At 35.7% G+C, this 24,161-nt stretch overlaps 1 protein-coding gene across 1 annotated transcript; it reads right to left on the bottom strand.

The window, feature by feature from the left end:
* Positions 1-20,195: 20,195 nt before the first annotated feature.
* On the bottom strand, positions 20,196-23,813 carry LOC115434777 (epithelial cell adhesion molecule-like). The gene is made up of 9 exons (XM_030156910.1): positions 23,426-23,813; positions 22,148-22,252; positions 21,796-22,057; positions 21,468-21,533; positions 21,316-21,382; positions 21,134-21,232; positions 20,826-21,023; positions 20,696-20,737; positions 20,196-20,594 (listed from the first exon to the last, which is right to left on the bottom strand). Exons 1-9 carry the CDS (start codon positions 23,481-23,483, stop codon positions 20,571-20,573), a joined length of 921 nt encoding a protein of 306 aa, XP_030012770.1. The 5' UTR covers positions 23,484-23,813; the 3' UTR covers positions 20,196-20,570.
* Between the last annotated feature and the right edge of the window lie 348 nt (positions 23,814-24,161).

Raw genomic sequence — 24,161 nt, 5'->3', positions numbered from 1 at the left:
CTTTTTTTTCAGTGATCAGGTATTTTCCTATATTTAATTTACTAATCATGTAGGTGTCTATAAAAACTCCGATTAAAGTTGAGGGTTATTATATCAGAAATAGAGAAAACTGAAGAAAAAGTGACTTTTTCAGCAAAATATATCATAAACTGAACATAAACCAAGTGTGTTCATCCACTGTCATTTATCTAACTCCATGGGTTTTACTGGTGAATCAGTGTTGTAGAAGATGACTGTTTCCATGGTAACTACGGAACCTCTGAACATCCAAACGGGTCATATCTGATGACCATGAAAAGATGACAAACTCTATTTTACACCAATTATTTACATGTATTGATAGGATTAGTGGATCAGAAGTTATTAAATATTTTAGATCAGTAGATGGTTTTGGTCGTCGGTGGCTGTTTGGGTCTTTATGGGTTAAAATGCTCACTTACTCTGAAAATAGTAGAACGTATCCTAAGTATGATGTAAAAAGGTAGATTTACATCAATGATAAACGGATAGAAAAAAGAGACTGCACCTGTGTGAGCATGTTGTGACAGGTTACCCGAGGAATCATTTCCAGTAATAGCTGTTTCCAGTGTATGTGCGTTCAATTCCCAGAAAAAAAAGGGAAGTAAACAGTTCCTTTACCTCAGTCATCCATGGGTGGATCATGGTATTTTCATCCTGTTTGTGATGGACATTTCCCATAATATGTGCGTCATTCCCACAGATCTGGTCATGATCTACATTTTGTTCAGGTTTAGTATTGTTTATTAAGTACATTTGCTTTTCACAGACTATTACTACTCAAGTGTAGGTACTGTTACTGTTGTGAAATTCTCTTGAAGCTTACAATGATGAAATGAATTGCCTCTAAATCTAAAAAAACATTAAGAGTAAAAGCTCTTCCTTAAAACCAGTGTTTGGTTTGTCCATTTTGGGGTCTGGTCCGCACTCGAATATAGTCACTGAAGGGCTATTCAGCTTCAATATGAAAATAATTCTAAAGCAGCTGAACTTATAGGATAGTGTTAATTCGTAGTCATGCATATACCAAATCCAAACAACTGCTTAAACCAGTGTTTTTCAACCTTGGGGTCACCTGAAATTTATAGTAATTGATAAGAAAAAAATTACTAATAAATAAAAATACAGGGTGTCCCATAAGTCTCCATACATAGGAAAACTAAACGTTTCTTGACATAAACCATTTTTATTTATATAATATGCTCTATATGACTGCCATTTTGTCGGGAACACATTTCAATGCGTGTCTGCTGAAGAACTATAAAGAAGAAATATAAAGAAATACATGTTAGAACCATATACAGGGTGGGGAAGCCAAATTTACAATATTTTGAGGCAGGGATTGAAAGACAGTGTATGACCAATTAGTTAATTGAAAGTCATGAGAATTTATTTGCCACAAGAAAATGTACATAATAGAAAATGTTTTTATTCTATGTGTCCTCCTTCTTTCTCAATAACTGCCTTCACACGCTTCCTGAAACTTGCGCAAGTGTTCCTCAAATATTCAGGTGACAGCTTCTCCCATTCTTCTTTAATAGTATCTTCCAGACTTTCTCGTAATAGTTTTGCTCATAGTCATTCTCTTCTTTCCATTATAAACAGTCTTTATGGACACTCCAACTATTTTTGAAATCTCCTTTGGTGTGACGAGTGCATTCAGCAAATCACACACTCTTTGACGTTTGCTTTCCTGATTACTCATATGGGCAAAAGTTTCTGAAAAGGTATGGATAATAGTGTTAGGTATGATTATGACATCAATATATGTTTGGTTTCAAAACAATTGACGTAGTGCCTGCTGAGAAAAAACAACTAAATGTTCATTGTAAATTTTGCTTCCCCACCCTGTATGTGTGGAATGTTTTATGTCTCCTATGTATGGAGACTTATGGGACACCCTGTATATTTGATGATGATGATTCAATATATATTTCATTATAAGTAAAACACCACACACTTTTCCTACTAAAAATCAAGTTCAAATAAAATGCAGGATATAACATCTGAGAGGGCATATATTGATTGACCTGATCATGTGACTGTGTGTTTTACTACGCTTCAACCTGCCCGGGCATAGTCTTAGTCAGAAAAGCAGACCGAACAGAGAATGGAAAGATTTCTTCACCCACCTGGCTAAGACATCTAAGAGAAACTGAGAAGCAGACAGGCGGCAAAAAGGTGCATTATATACACTAGCGGCATTGTACCCGTGGTGCCATTGTATATGAAAAGTGCCTATACGTTATTGTCAATGGACACAGCAAGAGCAGCAGCAATTTTGTGAAAAATTGTCATGATCTTACTTGTTCACATTATTTGGGAGTGGAATTTAAGGAATATTTTCAAGACACAACTATGCAGTTAGGCAGTTTGCTTATTTCAGTACCATCAATTTATAGTATATGCAGTGAAATACTGCCTATTTGCATTGTTCAACACAATTGTTCAAAGAGATAAGTATAAGTAAATTTTATAGAAATAATTAGACAGATTTGTTAGTTTACAATTTCAGGTTTTCCAAACTGTTTCCATTAATTAGCATTATTTTTGCTTTAAACAGTGATTCATTGACATTTACATTTTACATTTATGCATTTGGCAGACGCTTTTTTCCAAAGCAACTGACAGGGGAAAACCAATCAAATCACTCAATCAATCAAATTTTATTTATATAGCGCCAGATCACAACAAAAGTTATCTCATGACACTTTATATATACAGTTGGCATTGACATAGTGATTTGTCATATATTGACTGTTGCAATGTTAACAATTTAATTATTTTAATTAAGCTGTTTGGTATGTCTGTTATTGACTTTCTAATGCCTATAACATTAGTACAGCTGTTTTGTGGTGTGCCTGTCCCCTGCACCTCTCAGGCTGATGAACACGTCTTGGTGTTTCTATTACTGAATACTCTTTGTCTGGTACATAGAAGACCCAAGGTGTAGATTATGCACACAGCTAACATCTAATATCTTCTAGGGTCGAAACTCACTGGGTACAGTTGTCAGTAATCTGTTTCATGAAAATAGTATTGTTCTAATCATTATTTTTCGCAATTAACTGTCAGTATGTAGAGTCTCATATGATAATTCATGCGTTATTTTAATTAAATTCATACAGTGATAGTGAACTGCAGTCTTCACATTGTAGCATCGTCTGCTAGCAGTAGAAATTTCATGAATGGCAGCATAACCACTTCTGAAAATAGAGAATGGCAGCAGGGATGAAGAATTCAAAGTAGAGAGAGGCTAAAATCGCCCAGCATACCTCACAGCATTGGAATACGGAAATAAAATTGTGCCTAGTAGATAGTCAGGTAATGTTTCTATTCATTTGGCGAGTTTGGCGGCGATCGGGCCTGTGAAGACTGAGGAAAATTTGTACAAACACCCTCCTGTGCCGCAACATTGTTGGGACACAGAATGTGTATTATATAGTAGGATTATATAGCCTAAATGTCATCTAAAATTAACATTTATTTACAACATAGTATAGCAAACTATTACATGATCAAAAACAATTAATTTTAGCAAAAAAATTTCCCTGTTTTGAATGTCTGGAGTTGCCAGAAATTTGTGATGATAAAATGGGGTCATGATCCAAAAAATATTGGGAACCACTGGCCTAGACATAGCTGCAAAAATGAACCGTATAAAATATCAAGAAGTTTTGACAGATCCATATCCACAAACGTAGAATATCAGATGAATATTATATGGATTTACGATAACTAGCGGCATTGTACCCATGGTGCCATTATACGATAGTGCCCTCCCGTGATGCAACAGCGGCATTGTACCCGTACCTCCCGTGCTGCAACATCAATCAGATGCTGCACCGGATGCCGGACACAGAACGTGCATTATACTAGGAAATAGGATGCGTTTAGCTGTGTTGTGCTATAATAGCTAAACACGGAGGTAGACAGACACACAGGTCTGAATTCTCACTAATAGAACCTTAGATTCTATCTCTTCCTGACAGTCTTCACTGTACAAATGGCTGGAGTGAAGTCACAACACACACATGGCTAAACTGGCTTAAAGATGAACTATGTTAGATTTATTTATCACATTACATGTCAGCCTGATTTACAGGCAGCTCACTTCTGTGGAATTTCATCTTGAACGAGTGACCTACTTCCTGTCTTGGTGAAGTAAAACCTCAAAACAAAGAAACAAAGAAACTTTCTACTAAAGCAGAGGTGTCAAATTCATTTTAGTTCAGGAGCCACATTCAGCCCAGTTTCATCTCCAGTGAGCTGAACCATGAAAATAACAGCATAATAACCTATAAATAATAACAACTCCAAGTTTGTCCTCCATGTTTTATTGCAATAAAAACATTAAATTTTGAAAATATTTACGTTTACAAACTATCCAAACAAAAAGTTGTAAATAACCTGAAAAAACTAAAATTTCTTCCAGAAAAATAAGTGCGATTTTAACAATATTATGCCTCAATTTATCACTTATACAGGCGCAGAAAAAATTATTAGACCACCCTCGTTTTCTTCAATTTCTTGTTCATTTTAACGCCTGGTACAACTAAAGGTGCATTTGTTTGGACAAATATAATGATAACAACAAAAATAGTTCATTAGAGTTTAATTTCAGAGCTGATATCTATCCATTTTCGATGTTTTCTTGATAATAACCAAAATCACTTCAATTCTTACATGAATATCTATGGCATCGTACTGACAAAAACAGTGCTTTTAGACATTCCATGTTTTCTTTTCTGTCTGTTTTAGTCACATGATACACACAGGAGTTAGTACTTGATTGCATTTTTGATGACTTTTGATGGTCTAGTAATTTTTTCCACGACTGTACATGTGCACACGTTACACACGATGTTACACAAACATTTAGTAACAGGTATAATATTGTTAAAAATGTTTAAGTTTGGAATTTGGAACTAAACTATAAACAGTTTCTACAATATTACGTGTCAGCTTATTATTAACACACCTTACACATCAGAATGGATCTACAAATGCAGAACGTATTTAGTAGCAAGAAGAATATTGTTAATTTTACACTTAATTTTCATTTTGTGATTTTGATTTTGATTTTATTTGCACAAAATAAAAACAGCAATAGAAAAAACAAACACTCAAACAAGTAACAAAATTGTGCAGGAGAGGTTAGAAGCCAAAAAGAAGGCTTATATGAATACCTCCCCCGAAAAGAACAATACAAAGAACAATAAAAAAAAAAAAATTAAAAAATACAATGTAACTGAAATAATAAACTAAAGTAAAAACAATAAAAATGTAATCCACATTACAAATCATCAAATACAAATCAAGTGATATACAGCCTTACATTTTTTCATGAATTAAAGTCCTTTTCAGATGCTTTTTAAACAATGATAAAGTAGATGTTGATTGAAGTTCAGGTCTTAGATTATTCCACAGATTTGGTCCATGATATTTCAGAGAATACTGATAGACTGAAGTTGTCCACATTTTATTGTTATTAACAAGTTATTATGCTATCATTTTACTTTAGCTCATATTGGTTTGTATGTGTCCCCTGAACTAGAACAACAACATCCTTGATTGTTAATATCAGTTTAATTTTTACCCTTTGCAAGTTCATGCTGCGGGCCAGATTGGAACCTTTGGAGGTTCGGTTTTTGGCCCGCAGGCCGCCTGTTTGACACCTGTGTACTAATGTGTACGAAAAGTAGAGCTACACAATATATCATTTGAGCATCGTCATTGCGATGTGCGTGTGCACAATAGTCACATCGCAGGTCCTGCAATGTATACTCAGTGCCAATGAAAACGCAGCACTTGAAGATTCTTATATTTTTTTAAATCGATGAGGATTTTTATTCCATAACCTCTTTGGAATTAATCATAGGCCATTTCTATACAGTAAAAATAAAAAATCGCATCCAAATTTGTTGACAAAAAAATAAGGATAAAGAAAGAAACTCAAGGACCCCCAAAACCAAAAGTCACAAAGTGGTCCCAGAGGTGCTGCAGCTCAATATAGCGATCCTGCTGTGGCGTGGTCACACGTGCTTGTCCAGTTCGAGGTCTGTCTGCAGTTGAGCCAGTTTCTTCATGCCTCTGTTGCATCCTGACTATGGTGGACACATTGCATCCAAAACGGCGTGCCACCTGCCGAGCAGAGATTCCGGCCTCCAGGAGCCCCATAGCATGGCACCTTTGGTCACGTGTCAGTCTGGGCATCGCTGAGTTATTGCAAATGATTTTGGTGCTTTTCAGCTTGTCTTTATAAACAGAACATGACCACTCCTTAACTGACCACCATTCCTTAAGTTGAGCAGTTCACTGCTGAGCAATGAGAAAAACAAGTCTTATGAATGCAGACAAGTTCATTCAAGTGTGACAATAGCACAACCCGTCTCAGGTTGTTAAGAAATTGTCTGGGATTATCTTATACAGGTGAAACTTAAACATATTGATGCAGCTCAGGAACAATAAAACACATTCAAGTGTTGCATTTTCATTGGTACTGAGTATAGGAGGCATATGAACTCAACATGTTCTCATCTAATTTCAGGGTGTCTGACACACACTGCACGCAGCGATCCACCAATCACAATCATTCTTAATCAGTTTGGAGTGAGTCACTGGTAACAATATTGAAAAATGAATAATGAACAAGAGAAAATCACCGTAAATGAAAACTTGTTGACAAAAAGAAAAGCAATGTCAGTTATCTCAAATTTCCTCTGTATCGATAGTGTCTTACACCTGTTGCCTCAACAAGAGGCAACACAACTAATCAGTTTGACCATTTACGTCGGCACCACACAACTATTATATTCTCCTGAGTATTTTTTCATATCGTAATATATATCGCATGGTAAAAAAATCACAATCAGTTTTTAGCTTACCGGCATCCAGTGTCAGCGTCTGTTGTCGTCTGTCGTCGGCGTCTGTCATCCGTTACAAAAATTTCAATCGTCTTCTTCTCCGAAACTACAATTCCGATTGACTTCATACTCGGTATACAGCTTCTTTATGATGATGTCAACAAAAGTTAGTGAAATTATTTGGATCAGGATCTGATTCTGAATTTGGTGCGACTTTGAAAAATTTCTCCATTATAACAGATAGGAAGTGGATCGATGCAATAACTCCGTAAATATAAATGATATCCAGGGTAAATTTCTACAGTCCAGCTCTGATGGGGAGATGACCAAAACATAATGTCCACATGCTGATCAGGATCTTCTTCTGGATTCAGGAACTTATGGAAAATTTAACATGGGCTCTTATGGGGAAAAAATTTCAGTTGTCTTTTTCTCCGAAACTCCAGTTCTGATTGACTTCAATCTTGGTATACAGCTTCTTAATGATGATGTCAACACATGGTATTGCAATTATTTGAATCTGGATCAGATTCTGGATTTGGTGTGACTTTGAAAAATTTTCCCATTATAACAGATAGGAAGTGGATTGATCCAATAAATCAGTATCAATGATATCAAGTTGGAATCTGAATTTTTTTTTACAGATCTGATTGGAATATGACCAAAACATGGGCTATTTCTGTAATATAATAAATTCACAGAACTGGGTGATAATAAATGGCATCTGGATACATTTCCCAAAGCTTTTAATTTGGCCGGTAAGCTACAGGGCCATTGGTCCTATTTTTTTTAAATGGTGTAATGAAATATTTTACATATTAACTTTTGTCTTAGTAATTAAGACTCTTTTGCAGATGGTGCATGCAGGTAGAGATCATGAATTTTTTCTAACACCGGTAGCTTAGCCCACATGAAACTAACTGTGATCATACAAAGGAAATGTGTGGGTACACTAAGAAAGCAACACTCATGTGGATTCTCTGAAATGATATTGTGCATCCTCCTATCTGCCCAGCAATCACCTTGTATAAAAACTAATGTGTGACCTTTTTTCAACTGTCAGACTTACTCCCTCTGCAGAATAAAAGACAACACAAAGACAAGTCGACTCCAGTCAGTCAGTTTCTTACCGGCGTCTGTCGTTAGTGTCTGTCATCCGTTATAAAAATTTCAATCGTCTTCTTCTGCAAAACTACAGTTCTGATTGACTTCAAACTTGGCATACAGCTTCTTTATGATGATGTCAACACAAGGTATTGAAATTATTTGAATCCGGATCTGATTCTGGATTTGGTGCGACTTTGAAAATTTCCCCATTATAATAGATAGGAAGTGGATTGATGCAATAAATCAGTATAAATGATATCAAGTTGGAATTTGAATTTTTGACAGATCTGATTGGAATATAACCAAAACATGGGCTATTTCTGTAATATAATAAATACACAGAACTGGGTGATAATAAATGGCATCTAGATACATTTCCCAAAGCTTTTAATTTGGCCGCTAAGCTACAGGGCCATTGGTCCTATTTTTTCCAATATCGTGCAGCCATAACGAAAAGTCTACTTTATTGCTGTAGAGAAATTAAAATCCATTGCTTCCATCTCTGTCTGCAGAAACACCAGCATTCTAAAAAGGCACCATTTAAACTGAATTTTACAGTACCTCCTTGTATAACCGTTAACCTGCTGAAAGATAACCTGCAGCCCAGTGTTAAACATGCTTCCCTCAGAGTACACATAAGGAGATTTGAGGTTATAAGTTATTTACTGAGGTACAATAGAGTCGAGAGGCTTTAGTAAACATTCACTGAGGATGCTTTTGTCCTCCTGATGAGTGTTTTTATGCAGAATCTAAAAAAAAGTCAACTCTTCTGACGTATCGTTCTGAAGTGTCCCATCAGTCTCTGCTGTCTGGTACAAAGTGCAGTTTCTATTTCCTGCTTCAAATATCGTACCTGATGTAAACACAGTCATGATGTTTTCTTTAAAGAGCATTAACAGTGTTTTTTTTTTTTTTTTTAATGAGGCCTGTACAGTTTTATATTGTTTAAATGAAGCAGTTTTATGACCATAATATGTGCTGAAAGTACCCTGGACTGGGCATGTTGGTTTGGCTTTTAGTTACTGAACAGCCACAGGGATAGTTAATCATGTACAGATCCTTTGTATGTGCCTTTCTGCTAGAAGTAACTGAAATCATAAGTACCAACACTCTTTACCTATAGCACAGGTGTCAAACATGCGGCCCGGGGGCCAAATCTGACTCGCCAAAGGGTCCAATCTGGCCCGCAGGATGAATTTGTGAAATGCAAAAATTACACTGAAGATATTAACGATCATTTTAGTTCAGGTTCCACATTCAGACCAATTCAATGTGAAGTGGGCAGGATTCAGTAAAATACTATCATAATAACATAGAAATAATGACAAATCAAAATGTATCTCTTTGTAAATGTAAATATTTTTCATGTATTTACACTAAAACAAGGAATAATTTTGCAAAAAATGTGAATGAATAACCTGAACAAATATGAACAACCTGAAATGTATTAAGAGAAGTAAGTACAATTTTAACAATATTCTGCCTGTTATTAAATGTTTTGTGTGTTTGTAGATCCACTGTGATCTGGAAGTTCTAATGTACATGTGGAAATGATAAACTGAGGCAGAATATTGTTAAAATTACACTGATTTTTTTTCAATTTGTTCATGTTATTCACATCTTTTGAAAGGATAGTTTGGAGATGTAAACCTTTTCATATTGTAAATTAACTTTTTTCGCTCTAAAACGTAAAGAAAAGTTTGGAGTTGACATTATTTATATATTATTATGTTATTATTTTACTGGTTCGGCCCACTGCAGATCAAATTTAGCTGAATGTGGCCCCTGAACTAAAATGAGTTTGACACCCTTGATCTATAGGTTACATGAAGTTATTTAAGATTCAGAGATCTACAACACTTTCTGTAGAACATGAAGGGTACTAATTCATTTAGTTTTTCCAACTTTTATTATCAGTCACCATCAGGAGTCGATCATCTGATTCTGGTTCGTTTTTAAGTCACAATTTTGCATTTTTATTGTCTGGGAATGAATGAATTTACCACAGATTGAGGAAAAATGCTGTGAAAAAAGTTGTTTTTGCTGTGCTGTTTTTCTGGTATAAAAAGTTGAATGTATATGTTTTACATTTCCAAAAGAATTTTTATCCACATATAATATTTTCTGAGCAAGTTATAGTCATTTATTGAATCAAATGAAAAAATTAGAATGAATCGACGCTAATGCTTAAACACATTCAGTACAGAACCTCAGCAGGCCCAGGTAAGACACATGAGGTACCCCTGGAAAGCTGAGAAACTCTTTTTTGCCTTTTTTTTTTTTCTATAGAATATGGGTGGGATTTAATAACTGAAAAGTCAGCCACAGAAGGTGGTCTCAGAGGGTTAAGGAAGTAAGACAGGGTAGTGTTAGCCTGTGGGAAGTGGAGGACATGACTAATGTGTGCATGTGCTTAGTTTTGGAGGAAGATGATAACAGTAGGTGATAAATGATGATAAAACACTTGGTTGGTAAAATAAAGTGGTGTGATGTTTCTACACATTACGGCTGAGAATGAGATGGTGTTCAAATGTTGCAGTGGATCATTTAACGTATATTGGAACTGGAAAAGCAGTACATCCTTTCATGTAAAGTACTAATTTTCCCTTCTGGTGTTACACTTGTAAACAGTGTTTACTGTCAGCTCTAATATTTATTTGTCATAAAATACATTATATTTAAGTCATTTTGAAATAATTGTTTTTATTATTGTATAAGTTTAATGATTGAATAAACTTAACTTCATGAAAAAAGCTACTGGTCCCACTGAGTTTATGAACTATTCAGAATCCAACTCCATTTTTTTCATTTAGAGCTGTCCAGTGGAAACGACAGCAATGCTTTTATTTTTTTTTTTTTTATCACTTTGTCACTTATATTTGACTGTAAAAGTTGTTTCTTTGTGGTTATGATCTCTCAAAGGCCCCATGGCATTAGTTTTCTCTTTAATTTTATTTATTTATTTGTTTGTTTGTTTGTTTGTTTGTTTTGTTTGTTTTTTTTTTTAAAACCTCCTGAGACCCAGTAATGCATTTTGGTTCTCTGTAGGGGACAAAAGTTTGACAGTTTTACTTAAAAAATGCTATCCATTGCAAAGGACATTCCATTAGAAAATAAATAAAAATAATTTAAAAAATGTATCTGGAAAAAACTGTTGCATTATGCAGTTCCCAATTAAGACAATTGTTAAATGAAAAAAAAGCTAAAATTTTCACTTTCCTAAGTCTCACTTTCCTGGAGGTTAAATTTGCCATATTTTCAGCAAAATGTGCCTCAAGTATAAAATATAAAAGCCTGTCTGTGACTTTTTGTGAATATGTGTAATGCATATGTTGCATTTTACTCCAGTAGAGCTCATTTAACAATTTTATATACTATGGTGTAGTGTAATCCACCACAGTGCATCATATAGTATGTGATAATCATGTTTGTAGTGTCATAATCCAGTGAGAACCTCCAAAACAGTTCCTTTATTTAGCTTAAGGAGGAGAATTTTTCTACTTAATCCATAACGAAACATTGTATTCTTTCAAATTACATTATAATTCAACACATTTGAAGATGTATGGTTTTCATTGGACAGGAAGAGGATGAAAAACTGTCAGAGAAATAAAATGGAAGTGAAAAGTCCTGTTTGACTCTGAGATGTAGTGGAACAGAGTCATAATGGTGCATAAAACACAAATACTTCACCACAAAAACATAACGTATCCAATCCAGTCCAACTTCATTTGTAAAGCACTTTAAAACAACCACAGTGGACCAAAGTGCTGTACTGAAGAATAAATAAAAACCAAAATAACAGAGTAAAATACAAGAATAGATTAAAAGACATAGAACAACTGTAAAAAAAAAGGGTAAATAAATAAATAAATGAATAAATAAAATACAGAAGAATTAGATAAAACCAAAATAAAAGAGTGAAATACAAGAATAAAGTAAAAGACATAGAACAACTGCAAAACATAAAATTAAATATAAAAGAATAAATAAAATACAGAAGAATAGATAAAACCTAAATAAAACAATAAAATACAAGAATAGATTAAAAGACAGAACAACTGTAAAACATCAAATAAAATATAAATAAATTTAAAAAAAAATACATATAATAAAGAAGAATAGATAAAACCTGAATAAAAGAATAAAATACAAGAATAGATTAAAAGACATAGAACAACTGTAAAACATAACATAAAAAATAAATAAATAAATAAATAAATACAGAAGAATAGATAAAACCTAAATAAAAGAATAAAATACAAGAACAGATTAAAAGACATAGAAAAACTGTAAGACAGAAAGAAAGAAAGAATAGATAAAACCTAAATAAAAGAATAAAATACAAGAATAGATTAAAGAATTAAAGAAAAGCTTTACAATTAAAACAACAACAAATAAGAACAATAAACCAATACCAAAATAAACAATTGAAAAAAAAAAAAAAAAAAAAAAAATACATTCGAACATCTCACATGGTTTCAAAAGCCAAGCAGATAAATCATATGTCTGTGTCTATTTTACTGTGACACACACATTCATTTTTTCCAGCTTCATGTCCCCTGAAGGTCCCGCCCACAAACCTTTCATCCTCCTTCCTCATTGGTGCAAATGTGACTGACGTGCCGATACCTGCTACAGGTGCCCGAGAGCAGGAAGCGACGCGCCCTCATTCCACCGGTTTTTCGCTGGAGATGGACTGGGGGGAGGGGTGGCCCGACATATGATACTAGTCTGAACTAGTTTGAGGCATGCCTTTGTGCTTGTGTTACTATGGAAACGAAAAGGGGGAGGGCAGACAGGGTGAAAAACTAGGTGAGGCAGAGGGGAAGTAAACCACCACAGACTGGTGATTGATGACCATTAGTCTGCTGGTCCTTCTGGTACATGATCAGTTCTGTAGAAGTGGACAAGGGAAGTCCATGTCCTTAATACACTGTAAAAAATTTAGAGTTGAGTCCCAAAAAAACTAAAGAACAGACTGTCTTTAAAAACAACCACAGTAAAACTAAAACAGTGATCGTGTTGTGACAGGTTATCTGAGGAATTCTTCGCTGTGTGTTGCAAAACAACAAAAGCTGTTTTCACTTTATGTGAGTCAGATTCTCAGGAAAATCGTAACAGGAGTGGTCTCGTCCAGGATCAGAATACCCTCATTAATACACGAATGGTTTGATGAACATGAAAATGACATGTGTAATATCCTGCAGCAATCACAGATACCACATATCACACCTTTGACACATATTTTTTAAAGGTGGGGCAGCATATATGACATGCTTTATGTATTGTGGTTTGTAATAAATTCCTATTACGCTCATTGTCATCTGCATGAGACTGGCTTTGATCTTGGTACATTCATTTTAAACATGCACAGATTACAAGTGATAAGGCTAATGATGTTCATTTTGTCTTCTGTTAATGTAATTACACTTTTCTTTTTTCTTTTGTTCAGACAAGGTATAGTTTTTAAGGCAAGGCAAGTTTATTTGTATAGCACATTTCAGCAGCAGGGCAATTCCAGGTGCTTCACACAGGACACTGAAATACAACGACAAGGGAAAAAGAAACACATTTAAAACAGTATAAAAGAAACATGTAAAAAAAAAAGTGATAAAAAACAGCAAGTGAGAAAATAACACATAAAATCCAAATGTATAAAAACCCACACATATTAACCCTTTCGTGCACAGCGGTCACTACAGTGGACAGCTATTCTACAGCTGTTCTCTTGTATATTCATGGATTTTGTTGTTCTTTTTGTTGTTTTTTTGTTTTTGTTTTTTCTTTACACATATCTTTATTAAAGTTTTAAGACACTACATATCTTTTCTGACATGAATTGGTAACATTATTTAGATCTCTCCTGAGGATAAACCCCCAGAATCACAAGCCTTCCCCACAGTTTTCACACAATTTATCAGTAAATACATGTTTCTGTGCGTCAAAAATTAAACGTGTGGTGTCCAGCTGAGTGGATATTTTTGCAACTTCATGAAAAATAGATTCATAAGAATTTTTTTGTCATTATTACTTTTTTTTAAATGCATTTTTAAAATTTTTTAAAAAATATATTTTTATTTTATTTTTTTACTTTTTATTTATTTTTCAGAAGAACATTTTCTATCACATTGTTTTTTTCATGCCTAAAGAGGAATAAAAACACTCAGGAAAAAAATTTGATTAAGGTTCTCATAATTTGTGCATGAAAGGGTTAAAGTAAGAGTTGCAGTGCAGAGTTTCAAAAGAGAATATAGAATTTAAAAAGTCAAAAGCCTTTTAGTCAAAGGCAGCAGTGAACAGGTGAGTCTTTAACCTGGACTTAAAAGAACTCAGACTCTCAGCAGACCTGATATTTTCTGGTAGTTTGTTCCAGATATACGGAGCATAGAAACTGAATGCTGATTCTCCATGTTTAGTTCTGACTTCGGGAACACAGAGCAGACCTACACCAGATGACCTGAGTGGTCTGGATGGTTCATACTGGACTAGAAGGTCTCTGATGTATTTTGGGCCTAAACCATTCAGTGCTTTATATGCTAGCAAGAGAATTTTAAAGTCTATTCTCTGAGAGACAGGGAGCCAGTGTAGAGACCTCAGAACTGGACTGATGTGGTCCACTCTCTTGGTCTTAGTGCGGACTCGAGCAGCAGCATTCTGGATCAGCTGCAGTCGTCTGATAGACTTTTTGATAGATGGGGCGGCCATGGCTCAGGTGGTAGAGCGGGTCGTCCAATAACTGAAGGGTTGGCGGTTCAAATCCTGCTCTGTCCTAGTCAGTCTGTTGTGTCCTTGGGCAAGGCACTTCACCCTCCTTGCCTCCAGTGCCACTCACACTGGTGTATGGATGTGTGTGAATGTTTGGTGGAGGTCGGAGGGCCGTAGGTGCGAATTGGCAGCCACGCTTCTGTCAGTCTGCCCCAGGGCAACTGTGGCTAGAGGTGTAGTTTACCACCACCAGAGGGAGAATGGGAGAGCGAGTGAATAATGGATCAATAATGTAAAGTGCTTTGAGTGTCTAGAAGAGCGCTATAGAAAATCCAATCCATTATTATTATTATTTTTAGGCAGACCAGAGAAGATACTGTTACAGTAGTCAGCTCCACTAAAGATAAATGCATGGACAAGCTTTTCAAGGTCCTGCTATGACATCAGTCCTTTAATCCTAGAAATGTTCTTGAGGTGATAGTAAGCTGACTTTGTAATTGTTTGTATGTGGTTTTTAAAATTCAGGTCTGAATCCATGACAACACCCAGATTCCTGGCCTGGTCTGAGGTTTTTAACTGAAGTGACTGGAGCTGCATGCTGATCTTAAGACGGTCTTCCTTGGGTTCAAAAACAACTACCTCTGTTTTTTCTCTGTTTTTCTCTGTTTTAATTTTAGTGGGGGGGGGGGGGGGGGGGGCTTAATATCAAATACCACATTAGCCCTGATTTTCTGATGCTACAAGATGTTCTAAGCACTCCTGTGTAATTTTTTTTTTTTTTTTAAATTTTCATCCAACCCCCCACCTCAAAAATTACTTTTTTAACTCTGAAAATTGCAACTTTCACCGCTTCTCCACTCTTTTGTGCAGTGCAGTGTATAAATATGTTCATGATGGGCCATTTAATGATCTTGTCAGTGCCATATTGTATGGTAAGAGTACTTTGTACTATGAAAAGTCTAATTTCAAGGTGATGTTGGAGGTTAAAGGTCAGCAAAATGCCTAGTTTTTTCAAAAATTCATACCATTCCGACATTTATCAGTTATGTCCTCAGTTCTCTTCCCTCTGGTTTCCTGGTGGGATCCTCCAAGGCCTTTGGCCCTTTAAAGACACATTACAGACTAAATATTGCAACATGTACATTCCATTTGAATTTGCCGCCATTAGTGTGGTGGGAAACACTAGCACATATTTTGGTGGGAATCACTAACACTTCATTCATTCATTTTCTGAATCCACTTTATCCTCACTAGGGTCATGGGGGTCACTTGGAGCCTATCCCAGCTACTTACGGGTGAAGGCGGGGTTCACCCTGGACATGTGACCAGTTCATCACAGACTGAACATATAGAGACAAACAATCACTCTCATATTCACACCTATGGGTGATTTAGATTAACCAATTAACCTATCAGTGCATGTGTTTGGATGATGGGAGGAGCCAGAGTACATGGACAGAACCCACGCAGACACGGGGAGAACATGTAAACTCCACACAGAAAGGTCCCACCCCCATCGACTGGTGTTGGAATGGAACCCAGGACCTTCTGTCTGTGAGGCACCAGGTCTATCCACTGCACCACCGTGTCGCCCACAACAGGACATATTCATGTAAATGTCAAAGTCATGTGAAATGACCGTTTGTTCTTTTTAACATGTCTGTATGGAGAATACATGGAGTAAATAGTTGTGTTGAATGTGTCTTATTGAATGGAAGTTGTTTGTGGTCAATAGATGTGTTCTGAGGAGAGAACCTGAGCCCAACATTTGGAAGAACCCACATTAACAGCTTCATTCCATCAAATATGTATTTTTGACCATTTGGGTTACCTTTGACCTATAATTTGACCTTGACTCTACACCTTTTGTAGTGCAAAGCACTCTGAAGACATGACATGTCTCACAAAAAAACATTTAGGGCCCAGCATGAGCAGATTGTTACACTGTACTTTATCAAAAGTGAAGAAGGTTTGAAAGTTGCCAAAAAACCCATGTTTTCAGGGTTGAAAAAGTAATTTTTGGGGTGGGGGGTGGGGGGGTTTGGATGAAAATTTCAAAAAAAATTACACAGGAGTGCTTAGAATATCTTGTAGCATCAGAAAATCAGGGCTACAGTTGAATCTGAAAATTTTCCTGAACTAAGCCCCCCCCCACACTTTTAGATGTTTCCTGCTTGACATTTTCGACTGTCAAAACTGTCGAGCAGGAAACATCTAAAAACAACACCTTAATTTATCAACCCTGGATGCACAGCTGGTTCATCACAGAGCTGAAATATACAGACGAACATCAATTTACTCCCACATTCACACCTACTAACATTCATTCATTATCCAAATCCCGCTTTATCCTACTAACAACTTAGACAAAAAAAAAAAAAAAAACATATTAAGGTGCCTGTCTTCTTACTGTGTGGAGATAATGCTAACCACTGCACCACCATGCTGCTCTGTTACAGGTTTACCCATGCAAAATAGTGTAAGGAAATGCAGAAATAGAAGTAAAAAGCTCAAGATAAGGCTGTTAGTGAAGTGCATCACAATGTTTGCGGTTTTTACAGGTAGATCCTCAGAAAAAAGGGAAACAGCATTTAACTGGTTTGATTAGCTCACTGTAACCTGTAGCAATGGGTTCACTAAAGTCAACATGACATTTTGAACACCTGAATATTAATGCATTAGTTTACGTTCACACTGCCAGTTCCTGTGTTCAATTCTGATCGACCTCTCAGATCTGATTCATTTTTTCACATTTCCATCACATTTCCAGTGTAAACCAGCTATAGCACCAAAGCAGTGGAGTTATGAGCATCCTGATCATCTCCTTCCGGAAAAGTTAATATATACTTAAATATGTATTATATATTTGATTAAAAAAATACTCCACAACAAGTAAAAGTCATGAATTCATCAACTTACTTTGAAGCTAATATATCGTTAGCCTCATAGTATAATTGCCTAAGTCATATTTTTGGCTAAATTGTGCTATCTGCATAAAATGAAGTTGCTTCATTTTATTTATTTTATTTTAACACTGACATTCATACCATTACTGTAACTTTGCTGTTCTAGATAAACCCGATCTGCAGTAACATGTTTGAGTGTAAAAAAAAAAAAAAAAAAAAAAAGCTAATTGTTACTAGACTGAAATAAACAGTTTTGTTTTGCTTGGTTTTTTTTAAACAAAAGTTGCTTTTTTTTTTTTTTTTTTAGCATATTATCTCCATGCAAGTATGTTAAAATGTGTAAAAACATCAGACTAGCAGCATTAAAAATGTTTTTATTTCATCATTTTCACATAGTATATCAGTAAATACATGTTTATTTGCTTCTAAAATTAAATGCATAGTGTCCAGCTGAGGGGACATTTTTGTAATTCCATGAAAACAGGTTCATAAAAAATCAATTGCATTGGGTTTTTTTTTCATGCCTAAAGAGGAATAAAAACACTCTGGAAAAAAAATCTTGATTAAGGCTCTCATAATTCATGCATGAAAGGGTTAATGGCTGCTGTTAGTAAAAGTTGCAAGAGATATTTTTGGTTATTTCCCTCAAAACTTTCTGGGATTACACCTAAAATAGCTAATCTTTCAATTTTGAAGAAAGACAACATGAAGTTGCCTAGATCTTTAACAGTTAAGGACAATGTCATTTGCCCCCCCCTCCTTTTTTTAATTTTGTTGGTTTGTTTAGTTTTAACATATTATTGTATGCTTTTAGTGTAGTTCTTGTTTTATTCTTGCTCTGTGACGCACCCCACCCCACCTTTTGTGTGGAAGTTTCTGTATAAATAAAGCTGAGACTGATAGACTCAACACCAGTGCACTGCTAAACCTGCACCAACACCCTACTTAGTGTTGTTTTTTCCTTTAATTTGTCTCTATAGCATCTGAATTCTCACCTGACTAGTGCATGCATTCAGGTGCTGCACTGATTCCCTATCCTTTCCCAGAGTATTTGTTGTGTACATAGTGTGCGCTCACATATGATGAGTAATCCAGAACCTGACCGACAGGTTGAACACGATGCCAAGCACTTTAAAGAGAAGTTTAGAAGTGACTAACTACCCTCTTACACAGGTGTTGACTTTGGTATCTGCATTACACAAGGCAGTCTCAGCCATCCAGTATCACCAAAATGTGAGCACATATTCAGTAGTCTCAGCTGTTTTTACTGCATTACTAGCACTTTCAAATATTCCATTTTAAACGTATTATCTTTATTCTGCTGTTTTACTTGGTATTTTTATTTCACTGTTTTTAATTTTTAACTGTTTTAATCTATTCTCATATTTTAGTCTATCATTTTGCTTTTTTATTCTTCTGTACGACACTGTTTTTAATTGTACAGCTGTTTTATGTCTTTAATCTATTCCTGTATCTTGTATTTTATTCTTTTATTTTGTTTTTTCTCCTGTAAGTCACTTTGGAAAAAAGCGTCTGCCAAATGCATTAATGTAAATGTAAAAAAATCAACATCTTACTAAGTGTATTTTTCTCATTTCTAGTCAAAATATCTCATCATACTTAAAATAAGACATAATCACCTAAAGAGTAACTTTTCAGTGAGATATAAGAACTGATTTTTAGACAACAGATCTTGAAAATCTTACCAAGATAATTTTCACTTGTTGCATTGGCAGATTTTTTTTGCTTGAATTAAGCAAAAAAAAATCTTGAATTAAGCAAAAAAAAATCTTGAATTAAGCAAAAAAAAAAATCTAAATTTAAGCAAAAAGAAGAAAAAAAATCTTGAATCAAGCAAAAAAAAAAATCTTAATTTAAGCAAAAAAAATAAATAAATAAAAAAATCTTGAATTAAGCAAAAAATCTTGACTTGAGCAAAAAAAAAAAAAAAATCTGCCAATGGAACAAATAAAAACTATCTTGGCAAAATATCTTGAAATAAGATTTCCAAGATCTATTGTCTAAAAATAAGCTCTTATATCTCACTGAAAAGTTACTCTTTAGGTGATTATGTCTTATTTTAAGTGTGATGAGATATTTGGACTAGAAATGAGAGAAAAATACACTTAGTAAAATTTTGATCTTTCCCAGTGTAGTTAAATGATGACAAAAGATCCTTAATGCAAGGTAGGGACAAATAATCTATAGGCATCTGAATAGGGTTCACTGGTGAAAATAAATACAAGATGCAGGATTAATGTCTTTAAATAACACTAGTGCAATACATTCCAAACAGGACTGCCACACCCCTGTCGTACAAATCTGTTGCAAACAAGAGGAGCCATCTTCTTGTAAAGTTTCTAAATAAAATGTCCCACATAAACTAAATCTTAAGATCATCAGTAAGTCGAGTACCTGGTATGTTGGCTCTATTTTATTAAGATTAAAGCAGGTCTGCAAAACCCAACATGCAAAGTGGTTGCTGCTGTGGCTTCTCCCTTCCTCCATAATCACCTGCTGTACTTTTCCACTGTGGATGAGGTAACTGCCTTCCAGAACAGGCAAACAAAAGACAACTCCAACAACCGACTCTATTTTTTTAAACACTTTTTTATTAAAAACGGTTCAACAAAACACACACACAGTAAGGTAAGAAACTGTACAATCTATGACACGGGTATTTCACAAGAAATTCTAGCGTTAAAATGCAGCACGTTTTAAGAAGCACAGTTCTTTATGGCATACAGATTGGATGATCGGATTTACAATTTATAAATAAATGGCTTTACCATTAGTGCCAACAACAATAATAAAGCTAGTTGATTGTCCCTTTACATCTGCAATTCATCAAGTAAAATGACATTAAAAAAACAAAACAACAATAGCACACACCCACTGCAAAATAAGTTCATCCAAATGCGATTTACAAGCTGACTCTTGATAGATTCTTGCTGCGATGAAGGATTTACATCTGCTCCATCTCCCTTTGCTGTATTAAAAAAAAAAGAAAATAAAGTTAACACCAACACTAGAAAATGATAATAAATAATAAAGGTTGAAAGAGGAAGTTGCAGATGTTCGTCAGCTTACCTGAGCTTTGTTGTACTTACTCCTGTTCCTATTGGCAAAGAACTAAAAGGGAAGAAATTAAACACATTTTAGTAAAAAAATAACAATCTTCCAAGAAAATGTGACGATTAAAAGTTGATAACTGACTCACCAGGACCAGCAGGCCAGCGACCACAGCCAGAACCACCACTACGATGACAGCGATGATCCCACCTGACAGATTTTTCATGGTGAAAGTAGGAGCTTTCTCGTCTACGTAGTACACCAGGATGTTCTCCAGCTCCAGATTCTGGCCTCCGACGGTGGGCACGAACTTATCCTCTTTTGTAAACAGGGGCAGAACTTTCACCTGCAGGAGATGAGATCACAGTCAGCAAAAAAAAAAAAAAAAAAAAAAAAAAAAAAGCCTCTACGACTTCAATAAATAAATCACAGAGAGATAAATCAGCTCCTACGTACATCTTTCTCCATGTAGTAGGCCATGTGAGTCAGGTCAGTCTTGCGCTCTCCCATTTCTTTCTTCACATCCACGACAATCATACGAGACTCTGGGTCGTACTGTAGAAACACAGACAGTTGTTAGTTTGCTAGAAAGGGAAAGAGGAATACCCCCCAAAAATGCATGTTTTCACTGAACTCACCTCGACCTCCTTCACCAAGTCTTTGTTGAAGTTCTTATAACGTTTCTGGATGGCGTCTGCGATTGCACTGTACAAATGCAGTAAATTTGTCGTTATTTAAACTAGGATGCAGTGGTTATAATTCGGATTACTATTAAAAACAATCTACTCACGTCTTCAGATTGGCTGCATTCACTGGAGTTGAAATTGGCTTGTGTGTCAGCTGAAGGCGGACCCAGCTAGAGGGGAAAAGAAGAAAAAGACACTTAACATTTCACGTATATGTATTGATCACTGTTATAGTTCTGTCCACTGTGCCCCAGGGCAACTGTGGCTACATATGTAGTTTACCACCACTAGAGGGAGAATGTGAGAGCGAATGAATAATGGGTCAAAAATGTAAAGCGCTATGAGTGACCAAAAAAAGCGCTACATAAATCTAATCTATTATTATTGCTATTTAAAAAAAAAACAACAAACAAATAAAATAAAATCACTCACTAAGTCTCCACCAGCTCGTCACACTTCAGGTTTTTGTCTCCCTTGTCAGTTCGACGAACACCAGCGCTGTTGACACACCAGCACTCCTCAGTGTTGTTGCACTGCTTGGCTTTGAATTTGCCGTCGTTTTCACACTCTGGGTCGTATATTCCATCGTTGTCCACAAAGGCGGTCTCTACGGGCTTTCCTCCGATCGAACGGGTGCTCTGGCCTGTTCTGGCTCTGTGCATCTCAGCCTTCATCAGGAAACACTTGGGAACCACTGCAAATGAAACAAAAAAGGACATGAGAAACAACCCAAAACACAAACAAGGAAAGGTGGTTGTTGGTTCGATTCTGATCATTTACTTACATTTGTTGCAGTCCACTGTTTGTTTGGTGTTATTAGCGATCATGAGTGTACACGTACATGGGGTGTTATCACACTGGGCCCACTTCATAGTATCACATGGTGGACCTAAAAGAAAGGCCAAGATTTGTCATTCAGACTGGAGCAGGTCTGTTAACCCAACTTAAGAGCTAAACAATACAAGTTAATAAATAACAGTTCTACTGAGTATACTAGTTTAGAAAAAAAAAAAACTTAAAGTCTGGGAAAAAAGGGGCACAGAACAAGGTTATTATTGAAAACTAACGAAATGATGAAAACTAGAATTGTAAAAACATTTTCGTTAACTGAAATAAATAAAAACTATAATTAAAAGAAAGAAAAAAAAACGATAACCAACTGAAACTATATTGTGTGCTTACAAAACTAATTAAAACGTATAAAAATTCTAGATAAAATTCCCTTCGTTTTTGTCTTTGTCAATGTTGGATTGATACGAAATCGATTTATTTCCCTGCTGGCACCATATGATATTTAACAGTCCGTCACTTCTTGTCACTTGTGGTTTAGATTCGTCTTCTGGTCCCCATTCTGCCTGGAAATATGGAGACTAAAGTTGGGAGAAAGCAGCAGAGTCCTGTCTGGGATTTATGTGAATACGACGGCGAAGAAGATAAAAGATATAAAGAAACTAAAAGCATGTAGAAAATAACAAAAACTAATAAAAAACTAGCAAACCTGCTCTAAAAACTAATTAAAACTGAATTAGACAAAAAAAAGCCAAAACTAAATGAAACTAAACTATAATAAAAAAAAATCTAAAACTATTATAACTTTGGCACAGAATATAAGATAGGATAGGATTGGTGAAACACTGTTCTATACAGGGATTTATTGCACGGGCCTATAAAACACAAGCAGAGCAGGTAGACGAGCAGGTTTATTTTACACCTGGGCGTTGGTTTCTCCAAACAGAGAAGTCCCCAGAGAGCGGGACACAAGTTCCCAACCCCCATCATCGACGGAACCAGGCTCTTAAAACCACTTTTAACCCTCTGTATTATGGTAAGACCTCTTCACACAACAAAACATATAACTATAAACAGCTAAATAAACCAGAGGTGCAACCAATGACCTGTTCCAATTCAAAAAGTACATTATTATTCCTATATTTGTGCCTGTACTAAAGAAGGTGCTCTTCAAAATCCAACAATATCTAAATTCATAGCATTAAATGACATAAACCAGACTGTTTACAGGTACAAAGAGTCGACATAATGTTGCTTGTGAAAAGATACTTACACTGAGCTGAGGCCAGTGCAGCAAAAGCCGCAAAAACAAGCGCAATCCAAAGCTTCATGATGAATTCAACAATAACAATAAAAAAACTCCAACTAATTATTTAAAAGAAAATCTCCTTTGCTTTATCCGTTTATCCGTCCGACGTCCTCGAGGGTCAAAGCTGAAGTAAAGAATGGAGTCAACACACACACACACACACACAAGTCTTCCTTTTTCTCTCTGCAGGTGTGTCCTGGTCAAACCTGTTCGGAGCGCGCGCACTGAGGTAACTTTACCACTGGAGCGCACGAGCACGAGCTATGAACGCGCGTGGACTTGTGGAATATTAGTATTAGAATTATTAACTCTTATATTCCTGTTGGTCGTCGCCAAACTGAATTACAGTTGTTATGAAGTACATTTATAAGTCAGGTAGTATCACGACGTCACGCACATTTGCATATATGATACGCAACGTAAGTCGACGCACCCTTTTTCCGGTATGACCATATTAGGTCAGCCCCTCCATTATGTCTCTGTGCGTCTCTTTCTGTATTAACATCTTTATTCCTTTCAGATCATGTATTTAACTCCATTTCCATTCATTTGTACTTTTGCAGTGACATTTTCAGTCTATATGTTCTCACATCTCTTTGAACCATAATCGTATTTGTGTTATTTATGTTGTGTTTACGATGCACGTGAGCACAGGTATCCATTAAACCTGTATCAGTGTAAATTTGATGTAAGTGCTCGT

This window comes from Sphaeramia orbicularis, chromosome 15 (assembly GCF_902148855.1).
Source record: "Sphaeramia orbicularis chromosome 15, fSphaOr1.1, whole genome shotgun sequence".
Taxonomy (NCBI): Eukaryota; Metazoa; Chordata; class Actinopteri; order Kurtiformes; family Apogonidae; genus Sphaeramia; species Sphaeramia orbicularis.
Note: the sequence above shows the minus strand (reverse complement) of the source record. Positions and strands in the feature narration are given on the sequence as shown.

Coding starts and splice junctions, on each gene's coding strand:
- LOC115434777 (XM_030156910.1), bottom strand. CDS start 23,483: ATGAAGCTTTGGATTGCGCTTGTTTTTGCGGCTTTTGCTGCACTGGCC. Junction 21,534..21,795: donor GACGAGCTGGTGGAGACTTA/GTGAGTGATTTT, acceptor TTTCCCCTCTAG/CTGGGTCCGCCTTCAGCTGA. Junction 20,595..20,695: donor GTAAGTACAACAAAGCTCAG/GTAAGCTGACGA, acceptor TTTTTAATACAG/CAAAGGGAGATGGAGCAGAT.